Source organism: Gekko japonicus, unplaced genomic scaffold (assembly GCF_001447785.1).
Source record: "Gekko japonicus isolate JY-2015 unplaced genomic scaffold, Gekko_japonicus_V1.1 scaffold88, whole genome shotgun sequence".
Classification (NCBI taxonomy): Eukaryota; Metazoa; Chordata; class Lepidosauria; order Squamata; family Gekkonidae; genus Gekko; species Gekko japonicus.
In genome coordinates this window covers 889,031-900,753 of record NW_015160209.1, presented here as the reverse complement: position 1 = coordinate 900,753, position 11,723 = coordinate 889,031, and the positions used below count along the sequence as shown (strand labels likewise).

At 38.2% G+C, this 11,723-nt stretch overlaps 1 protein-coding gene across 1 annotated transcript in view; it reads left to right on the top strand.

Moving 5' to 3' along the window:
* The window catches only part of PREX2 (phosphatidylinositol-3,4,5-trisphosphate-dependent Rac exchange factor 2), a 221,094-nt gene that overhangs the window by 126,218 nt on the left and 83,153 nt on the right, over window positions 1–11,723 (top strand). Inside the window, exons 20-22 of the mRNA XM_015408888.1 lie at window positions 4,508–4,639; window positions 9,628–9,750; window positions 11,113–11,297. Coding sequence (XP_015264374.1) covers window positions 4,508–4,639; window positions 9,628–9,750; window positions 11,113–11,297 — 440 coding nt within the window. The remainder of the gene's footprint in view (window positions 1–4,507; window positions 4,640–9,627; window positions 9,751–11,112; window positions 11,298–11,723) is intronic.

Below are 11,723 nucleotides of genomic sequence, written 5' to 3'. Positions count from 1 at the left end.
AACTGGCTTCTTCAAGGGAATATGTAATATATAATACGCAGTTACTAAGGTCTCATAAATAATTGTTATTTAGTTAGAATTATATAAATAGCATTGTGTTAAGAGTCAAATTACATGTTGTACAGTAAAATATTAATCATGTAAAAAACGACTAGAGCTTATTCTGTCTTTAAAATTGCATGAAGGAAAACAAGGGAGAGTAAAAAACCCCAACTCCCTGTACATAAGAGAGATAAGATAAACTGTCCAGCAACCTACCTGTTTTGACTCAAATTTAAAGAATATTTTTGCAGCTAAATGAATGTTACAAACCTATTAATCTTGCAGTATCAGTCTTGCAGTATCTTGCAGGCTAAAGGGTTAAATTTTCCTCTGGAATTGCACCAGGTTCTGTAAAACTGGTATTGTCAACTGGACACTGGTGTATAGAAGGGTCCTTAAAATGGTTATTTCCTACTGATCTTGTACTCTTGTTGAAGAAAATTACATAATGCTCCAAAACTAAGAAGAGCTTTTACTATGGCGACTGAATGTTCGGCAATTTTGGAGGGCAGATATAATAAAGTATCCTTTTTTTGGAATATTTTTTATTATTTTTAACAAACATACAAAGAAACAAAAATGAGAGTAATAATGACATCATATCTCTTAGATCACCTCTTACATATATATCTATATATCAATTTCCCATCATATTATCAGTAATTATTTTTGTAAATCTATGTTTTACAATCAAGATTTTTAGCAATCCTAGTCTATGAGTAATTATGGATATATCTTATACATAATCACAACATTCTATATTTTTTGGTTCTCTATTAATAACAAAAACAAGCTCTCTCCTGATTAAACATTCTACAATAATCTTCTACAAACTATAATTGTCTATTTAACCAAGTTATATACCCTTTCTATTTGTGCTAGTTTATTTTGTGTTAATTATTTTGATGTCAACAAGAATAGATTCTCTAGTCTGCTTCAGGTATCAAACCACCTTAATACCCTAATGAATTACAATCCTCTGTTCTTATCCTTACTGAAATACCTTCTAACCAAATTTATTCAAATAAGAATCCACATATATACTCTAGATCACTGTATTTCCTCTAGGTCAATGACTGTAGTATAGCAGTTAATCTCTAATATTTTATATTCTTATATTGTCTTCTCTTAAAATCTTCCTTAATTTTATTATGGGCAATTTTATAAATGCACAAAAATACATTCAATTATAACAAATATTAACTAATTGCAAATGCAGTTTTCCCTAGCCCATTTTACACAAAAACAGAGATTCTCTGGATCAGTCTTATTTAAAAAGCTTTATTCTTTTCTTCTTCTTGTAACTCCTTTTTTTCAATAAGATCATCATTCTGTGCCTCTTTTCTTTATAGATGGAGGGGATTTCTTTTAACATTTGCCATCTACATCCAATTTTTAAGGTGGCTGAGGTTTCCATGGCTTCTGTTTCATCTTCTCTTTGGAATATAGCTTTGAGGATTCCAGAGTTTGATAGTCTTTTAGTAGATCTGTTGTTCTCACTGTACATTTGATCAACTTGATTGCATAATTTTTCTGTGTCCTGCACTTTTGAGTGTTGAAGATCCTTTTCTCTGTAGGTTGAGTCAGCTTGGCTATAATATTGTCCTGCATTTTGTATAATTTGATGCTGGAATTCTCCTTTGTAGGTTAAGTCCACAAGATTATAAAGCTGTTCTGCTGTTTGAAGTTGAGGTTCCTTTATCTGCATTGTAGTTTGGCTTATTTTTGCAGCATATTTATCCATTGCCGGTTCCAAAGCTACTTTAAATGCCAGGTGACTTCATTCACAATCATAGCCCGAAACTGCTCCCAAGACACCTGCAGCTAGTTAATTTCTTCGGAACTCTCTAGGCGTACATCATTTGGCATTTTTCTTTTTAAGTCCTGTCCCTCCATTTTAAAATAGTATCAAAAGTCCCAGCACAGTCCACACTCTCTGCTAGTTATTGTCAGTAATCTTTTCAAAGCTGACCATGTTTAGAGCTGTTGGCAACTAAGGATCTTACAGCACAAGTCAGATGCTTACAACTCCACTAGGAACACTAGACATAATAAACTCATCCGTTCTGAGGAATGAAGCGTGATGTCATAAGCAGCCTGGAAGGATGTGGTGGGATGTCACTTTCTTCTTGGATCATGTTTAGAAACTGTCACCATCCGTATTGTCTTACTTGCACTTTATGTTACTATAGGAGTTTTACTGTATTTATTGTTTTATTACATTTTATCTCGTGTAAGCTGCCTTGAGCCAGTTTGCCCAGCAAGGCGGGATATAAATGGAAATAAATAAATAAATAAATAAATAACAAGTTGCCACAAAGTAACAGAGTCAACTCTAAATCACTCTCTTTCTTTTTCCAAAAAAGATTTTAAAATCCTTTTATAGAAGCTCAAACAAGAGTCTCCCTTTGCCCCAGAAAGTATTTTTCTCAGCTTTCTTTGTATAAATCATCCAGGCCACTCCGCAAAGGAAGGAGGGGGGGAGTCACCCTCTCTTCTGTTTTTCTTAAATTTTAAAGAGGCTTAAAGAGAAAGTTGTTGGCTTCTTCAATGATGCTTTTCCAGGTACTTATGGTGTATTTCTTCATCGATTCACGGATGAAGCTCAGATTAATTCTCTTGATTCAGAGCGTACACAGCTGGTGCAGTTATGGCTGCCATAACTGTGCTTCTTCGTTCTTTGCTTCGGGACGATCCAGGGCTTCCACCCACTTTAGCTGCAAACGGGCCCCCCGGATCGAGTCCTTTGCACCAGGATCCCCTGAAAACTCCTCTAAATAGGACAAAGAGCCGGTGGCATCCAGGAGGAATTCCTGGTGCTGACCTGTCACTGAGCCATAGCTCTGCCCCCTCTTAAAGTATCATACTCTAATAGAACATGCAGATGCTCATATCATACAATCGAAACCATTGAAGATATGATTATGGAGTGCCCTATATTCAGTGAGTTGAGGGCTAATTTAGTCACCCCTTTACTTAAAGGTATGGAACTGCTAAATGTGCGAGCCCAGGTGTCATGGCTACTATTGGATACCAATGATCGTGTCACCCTCTTAGTGGCAAAATTCATAGGCACAATAATCAAATATAAGAGAAGTAATTCTGAGTAAGGTCTTTTAAAATATTTTCTTTGGTTCTAATTTCTGCTTAAGGTGATAGCTGTATGAGCAGTACTAGATAGATAGAGATAGATAATGCTATTAGTCTATTCCATTTTTTAAAATCTATGTCAGATCTTTGTATTAATTTTCATGGGAACCCATCCTTTTGTAGGCCTTGAGAGTGTGTTGGGCTGTTGTCAGAATTTACCATATATGTGTATGTATGTATTTTATTGCTAGTTTACTGCTTGATTTATAATAATCTATTAATTAAATTAAATGACTCTTACATATGAAAATTAACCATGAAAAAGATAAGGGATAAGATAGAGGATAAGATAAAGATCAGTGCACACATTATAGTTGCTGCAGGGTTGCCACCAGAAACAGCCTTCCTATGGTGAGTGATCTCACCCAAGCCTTCATGTTTAGAGCAGTTTTGTCACACCTCGACTTCTGTCACTGTGTTGTAAGACTACTTATGTTGAGCAGCTGCCAGAAACATCAAGCAACAATGCTGAGTTCACCACATGGTAGAGTGATCCACATAGAAACTAGTTTGAGAAACTACACCCCAGGTGGCAATTGCTTGCAATTGAGAAACTTGTTTTTCATTAGTATTGCTGTAGTGCTTGTGGTACATGTAGTGCATGCATAACCTTTGTAGTCCATACTTTATATTTATGATTAAGTTACATCGTCAGTATTTCAAAGTGATACTTAAAAAAAACTCCTCAGACATATATTATTATAATCCAAAACATTCTAAATGATATGTGTTGATGTTAATATTCTACTAAGATGTATTTTTGAATAAAACATTTAATGCCATAATGATAATTTTATTGAATATAATTCTGTATAGTACAGAACCACCATACAATCCCTACATGTAATCCTAATGATGTTTGTTTGCAAAATTTGCATGTCCCAATCCAGCACAGTCTGTTTTACAAGCAGGTCAGCCTTCTTGATTGTATTACATATATAGAAAGGTATGGGATGGTCATGGATGGAATTTATATCTAGCACCCAGGATGTTATTTTGTGTGAGCTCACTTATGTGAATATGTGGTTAGCCTTGTTTGCTTTAGCGATGCTGTTGACCTGTTTAGGGGGAATGGTATTGATTTCAGAAACACTCTCTTGTTGCTTCCCAAATGAGTTTTCAGCACTAGCAAATTGGATAGCATCCATTGTTTGTTGAACAGAGGAGATCATTACAGTCCACTGGTGTTTCTACATCAAGACCACAGTATTTGTTCAGTATAGTATCATTATGAATGGACTGGCAGCTACACAATCAAATATTTTAGGCTGTTTTAAAGGAAACTTCTAACTTGATCACTTTTCTATTTTTTAAGGAACTGTGGCTGCTGCTGCTGGTCTTCAACCTGGACAGTGCATAATCAAAGTGAATGGAATTAATGTCAGCAAAGAAACCCATGCAAGTGTTATTGCCCATCTCACAGCCTGCAGGAAATACAGACGTCCAATGCATGTAAAGTTGCTGCTTAGTTCGTTTATCATAGACAGTGTTGCTCTCTTCCTTTTCTGAAAATACATCAACTCAGTTTGGGGAATGAATGCGAATAAATATAATTAGGATAGCACTTCACAGTGAATTGTATCAAAGCCTTTTATCTGAACTAAAGCTGTAATTTGAGGCACACATATTGGAACTAAATTAAACCAAAGGGAATGCTTCCATTTCAAGTAAATCTCCTTCAGAGCAGGAGATAGAGATACCATTCTGAGTTTCTACTCCTTTCTGTCATTCAGAGAAGATTATCTATAATTGAAGGGACTTCTAGGTGAAACCTGAGAGAAAAAAATGTAAAGAATATTGAGAGATTTAACTTCACATTCAAAAGATGTTCTTCAACAACTTCTTCAATAAGTTCTTCTAAGAAGGATTTTAGAGGCAAGGCAAAGGCTACATAGAAAGCTTTTAGAAGGGGCCTCAAATTATGATTAAATCACAATTTATTAATGTTTGGATACTTTCACACTGGTGCAGGACAGCTCTAGAATCATTCTAATGATCTTTGGGATTCATTATGGGCTTACAGGGTTGTCAGTAAGTATGTGTGAAAACAGTCATGCTCTGCAATGGTACTTTCTCCTGGTCCTAAACACCTAGCAAAATCAGCAACATCAGAATTTAATATCCTAAATGTACGGACTTCAGATTATCTTTTTCTGTTTTACAAATATTCAGAAATCCACAAGAGACTATGTCAGCATTTCTGTCAAGAAAGAGTTGCACTAGGAAGTAAAGGTTTAGAAAACCTTTATTATGATCAGTCTTTGTACAATAGCACTTCCATCGAATGCAAGCTTGTTTTGTGAAGAAAATGTGTTTTGAATCTTTCAGGAATATATTTGCAGTGATATTATGAAAGGGAAGTAAATTTAAAACCTAGTTTAATGTTTCACATGGAAGCAACATACCAATACTCTGATTCTTAGTGTTCTAGCTCAACTTTTATTTCATCCCACACATTTCCCTTTGCAGACAATGTATTCAATTCTGTCAGAACATTGGTTATTTTTGTAGTTCATCCTGCTGCAATAAAGCAGGGGGTGATAGAAAATCCTGCGTGGGAGAGAATGCATCTGTGAGTCAGTATGGATTGATTTTTATTTTTAAAAATAAATTTTAAAAATGGAGTCACATTTTAACATTTTAGATTCTAGCAACTATTGCTACATGATTAATAAGGGGAAATATGGGTTAAAGGAACTGTGGAAAAGCTAACTAGGCTGGAAGAAATGTCTGTAAGTCCTTGGTGCTTATAAGTCCATGATTTCCTTACTAAAAGTCTATTAATGGTTGGAGTGAACTCTGTGTAACACCCAAGAAGCAGCAGCATAGATTGTACAGCTTGAATTAGAAAAAAAAAGGTCTGTTGAAATCATTTGTGGATGAAAAACTTTGACTGAAGTAGTTAACATGAAATAAATTCTCTGGATAAATGTTTTTTTTTTCAATCATAAGAAACTCCTATTGATATGAGAGTCATCATTTTAGAAGAAGGTGCATAATGAAGCTTGAACTAAGACTGCCTTTGAATTATGTGCAATAATATGTAATATAGCCATTAGCATTTTGGTTTGAATGGGAACCTATGTGAAACTATTTCTTTAAGGGTGAAAACCATCATAAAGATGAAAATGTGCTTTTGAGGGGAGAGAAGGGTCTTTGAATCCTGTTACCACTTATTTCCCCGTCCCCCCAACTGTTACAGTTGGATCCACTTCTGCATTAGTGCCATTTTTAGTTATTGTTAGAATTCTTTCTTAGTAACTCAATGATCATGTAGTAAATGTGGTGATATAAATCATACTAGATATCACTGAAAGCAAATTAAGTCATATTGCCCTTACTATGAATAGGATCTTGGAGAGAAAGGAAGACATCCTCATGTAGTCATCTGGCCAAAATTTCATGTCTTGCTGTACAGTAGTTATTTCATTGCCTTCTCTTACTGCCCTGCACAGCAAACAGGAAGTATTAGGCAATATGGAGACACATTTCCTGTGAAGCAATAAAATAATTATAGAATAGCATGGTGAGGAGTAGGAATAGGTATGAATTGGCTCACGAACTAATGTTGCTGATTAATTTTGGCCAATTCATGGTTTGCAAACTGAAGTTCGTGGCAGGTCAACTGGCACGAACTTTCCATGAACTTTCAGGCGGTTCTTCACCGTTGGTGAATGGATCCATTTCCACACAGACTGTCTCTGCTGAAGTTGAATGTTTACCAAACTTCAGAGCAACAGGGTGGTGGTGGAATTATCCTCCTTGGAAACACTATTGTCAGTTTCAAACTAGTCATGTCAGTTTCAAGAGGGTTCCCCCCCCTTGCCGCTGTTCCTTTGTGTTTACTTCTCATTTTCTTGCACACAACTTGGGGCCCCCCCCCCCGCTTGGAATTGTGACTATGTGCTGTGAGATCAGTCCTTTTAAGCTTGCAATGCCAGTGGCACTGGGTTCTGCTGAGTACTCTATGATTGCACTGGTACTGCCTGGCACTCTGTACATTGTACTGGTTCTGCTGGACTTGCAAATATGCCCCCTTGTTTGTACTGTGATTGAGCTAGCATTGCCACATTGGCACTGGGTTCTGCTGGGCACTATTATGTTGAACTGGTTCTACTGGGCTTGCAAAAATGCCCCCCCTCAGTTTCTACTGCAGAGATTCTCTGGGACTTTGATTCTGCTGGGCTTCTATTGTCCTTGCTTTTTTGCTGTTTTTTTCCTTGCTTAGTCTGATTCTGTGCTTGACATCAGCCCTACTGAACTGACATTGCCACATAGGTACTGGGTTCTGCTGGCCATGCTGTGATTGCACTAGTACTGCTGTGCACTCTACATTGTACTGCTTCTGCTGGATTTGCAAAAATGTCCCCTTGCTCGTATTTTGATTGAGCTGGCATTGCAACATTGGCACTGGGTTCTGCTGAGCACTAGTATATTACACTGGTTCTGCTGGGCTTGCAAACCCCCTTGCTTGCAGTGTGATTCTCTGATAGACATGAGTCGTGTTGAGCTGGCATTGCCACAATGGCACTGGGTTCTTCTGGACACTAGTACATTGCACTGGTTTTGCTGAGCTTGCAAAAATGCCCCCCCTTCAGTTTCTACTGCAGAGATTCTCTGGGACTTTGATTCTGTTCTGCTGGGCTTCTATTGTCCTTGTTTTTTTGCTGTTTTTTCTCCATTGGAGGATGGGGTCACCTTTTGGGGGGGGCTGTAACTCAGACTCCATAAATCCAATCCTCACCAACCTTGGAGGACCAGTTTGGTGTCTGTAGCTTGCACAGGATCCACTCTGTACACTCCTGAACCTCCTGAACCTTCACCTGTCATTTCCCCAGAAAGCAGTTTCCTGGGGTCACCTTCTTTGGGGGGCTGTAACTCAGACCCCATAAATCCAATCCTCACCAACCTTGGAGGACCAGTTTGGTGTCTCTTACTTGCGTAGGATCCACTCTGTACACTCATGAACCTCCTGAACCTTCACCTGTCATTTCCCCAGAAAGCAGCTTCCTGGGGTCACCTTCTTTGGGTGGCTGTAACTCAGACACCATAAATCCAATCCTCACCAACCTTGGAGGAGCAGTTTGGTGTCTCTTACTTGCGTAGGATCCACTCTGTACACTCATGAACCTCCTGAACCTTCACCTGTCATTTCCCCAGAAAGCAGTTTCCTGGGGCTACCTTCTTTGGGGGGTTGTAACTCAGACCTCATAAATCCGATCCTCACCAAGCATGGAGGACAGGTCGAGAAGAGTCAGCCGGAGATCCCCTGCAAGTTTAGTGTCTCTAGCACACTGAGGGCCATTCTATCATGCCATGAACCTCACAAACCAAAGCAGTTTGCTTAACCCCTAAAAGTTCATGATGTTTCATGATTCATGAACTGGGCATGCCATGAACCGTGAACTGAACCGAAACACATTTTCCAAGTTTGTGCCTATCTCTAGTGAGGAGAGGTGTCATAAGTCAGTTTGTGCTGAGTGATGGCTCAGATATTTCAGATGGAGCTATCTGCTAGCTCTCAGCTGGTAATTGAACAGCCGGCTGCAGCCAGCTCTGAGCCAAAAGGAGAACAACAAGAGATCAGGTTACTGGCTGATCAGGAGTTACAGCCTACAGCTGAAACAGCACCTTATAGCTCTGAAGCAGTAAACAAGTCTTCAGAAGCCACTCCCAGCCCACCTAGCTCACCCACTCATTTGCAGTGCCAATGCTGTCAGAGATGCTTAGAGTTGCAAGAAAGGAGAAGTGCAAGGCTCATGGCCCATCATCAGCTATGAATTGAAAAGATGAATGAGTAGTTTCAGGATGACCACCAAGGAATTGACTGGGAGTTTAGCTTGTTAAGACCTGGCTATAAATTCAGCTCGGAGAAGCAGCATTGTAGATGCAACAAGTACACTTTGCTACTGAACCACCAACCTTGCTACTATTGGATCTCTGCAACCTTGAGTCTTGGAGTAGAACTGATGATTGGCTTTTCTTGCTGCCTGGAACTCCTTGACCCTGGCCTGTATTTTGATAAACCTGCTCTCTGGAACCCCTGCTTTTTGAACTGAATTTTGGTTACTCTCTGCAACCTTGCCTGTGCTTACTCTCTGCAACCATGCTAGACCCCAGCCTGTGCCTCCTGGGGAAGCTATGTCAGTGCAAGAGGACTGTCTTGGTTGTTTTTGCAATACAGGGATTCATTTTCCATGCTGCTAGGTAACACTATGGGAGTTGTATACCTCCCTCAAATAATTCTGTGCCCTTTCAGGCCCAGCAAATCAGTGAAGCGGGGAGTCCCTCAAAATATTAATTAAAATTTGACCCTATTTCAGCTTAACTCTAGTAAAAATGTCAGCTGTTTTCTCCTGCAAAGCTGTTATGTTATACAATTTTTATGGAGCATATACATTTTAAAATCGCTACTGTTATTTCCCTACTCTGGGCACTCTCAAGATTCTATTCAATGGGTATATAACAGCATTGAGAGTGCCCAGGAAGAGCTTCAGAAAACAAATTCCAAACCCTTAGGGGATGAAGGAGAAGATGCATTGGACTGTAAAGTGGAAGGTAGGAGAGCATTTTTCCCCTTTGTTAGTAAGTTAAATGAACGGCAGCTTCGAATGTTACCCTGAAGTAGAGGGGGGAAAAGTCTAAGAGGCATACTCTTTTTTTCAGTATAATGACTGAAGAAGAAAAGTTGTGTGCTTCTGCAGTGCGATGCAAGGGCAGAACATGAAAGGAAAGTTGATTTCACTCATGGTGAAAGAGACACTGTTTCCCTTTACTGAGAAATACCATGTGTGAGAAGTCCCTGTGTGAACCACCAACATGCTTGTTTATTGAACATCCAAAGTTATTTAAAAATGATTTCTAATTGATTTTTAATATTTGTAAAATTTCAGCTGCTTTGTAGGTACTTGTATGGAGAGTTGGAGTATAAATATGTTAAATAAATAATAACATGTTAAATTCCAGTCCACATCACATGCTTGGTTGAATAAAACATCCCCCCCACACCTGTAATTGCCTCCAAAATTAACAAGAAAGCAGGGCAAAGCAGATTCTTCTATGTTGCGGCGTCTAGTTAAAAGGTCTTTTTCTGGTGGATGCCAATTTTGTATCTACTGAGATGGAATTCTGAGCAGGCCCCCCTAGCTACTCTTGAACTGTGTAAAACCTCATATAGGAGTAGATTTCTCCAAAGCTACTCAAGCTTTACTTTAACAGTTAAAAACAGGGTTTCAAGCTTTCAAAAGCAGCACCTTGAATTGTGCCTAAAACATAGAGGCTTGTTGACTGCTTGTGGACCCAAGAGTCCTAAAAAAAAAGCCCTAGTATAAACTTCTAGTGCAACATTCCAATATTGGTAAAATACATTTCTAACTTTTTATTGTCATTTAGAGGCCACCTTGAAAAAGAAAGATGGGGGAGATTTAAGATATGATATTTGCTTCTTCTTGGGTAAAAAGTTGCACCTTGACTGAACTTGCAAATTCTACTTTAAACAGTATTCTGGAGCAGAACACATAGGGGAGGAAAATTTGATCAAAGGGCTTTTTGCTACCTTTGCATTTCCCTTCTTTTGAACTTTTAACCATACTATCCTAACAGAATTTGTCCATCTCTGATGTAAATGAGGAATTTGGGTTACCTTTGGATTAAGAAGATTGCTAGAAGTTCCATGATTATGACAAATGCATGACAATCAGAGGTGAACTTGTCATCCTGTCATCCTGTGTTCCCGTCGAAGACAATATTGGGGTTTCAGCCTCATAGCTGGAATGTTACAGTGATAATTACATTACAACTGGTTTCTTCACATTAACTTACCTGGTTAAATCATTAATTTAATTATGTTGGTCTATAAATATAATGAAAATTATTAAAAACAAGTGGGGAGTTAAAAAAAGGTGATTTAATTTTTTTTAGAAGTAATTGACAAATTTAACACCATGGCAATTATTGATGGACGAAAGGACCATGTCAGTCTGACTGTGGATAATGTTCATCTGGAATATGGTGTGGTTTATGAGTATGACAGTACTGCTGGAATAAAATGCCATGTTTTGGAGAAGATGATCGAACCAAAGGGCTTTTTTACCTTGACAGCAAAGGTAAGAAACATAAAACGTTTTTATTTCTTTCTATCATTTATATCCTGTCTTTTTTTTTAAGTAATCCTTGGGGTAGTTTGTACATTATTTTAAAGCATGTGGTAATACTCCCCTCTACACAACAAAAGGAAGAAAATAATATTCTTTCTGCAGAGTAAACTAAGTAACTATGAAAACAAGGTTTGAGTTCAGTTGCATGCACACAAAAGCTTATACCCAAAATTAAACTTTGTTGTCTTTAAAGGTGCCACTAGACTCAAACTTTGTTCTGTTGCTTCAGACCAACATGGCTACCCACCTGCATCTAAGTAACTATGAGTAGCATTTCACTTCCCAAAATCCAGTAGTGAGGGAATGAGGTGGTCTTCCCTCTGCAAACAAGTTTTTTTTCCATAACAGCACTTAAGATGTGAAACTTCTTTGTGC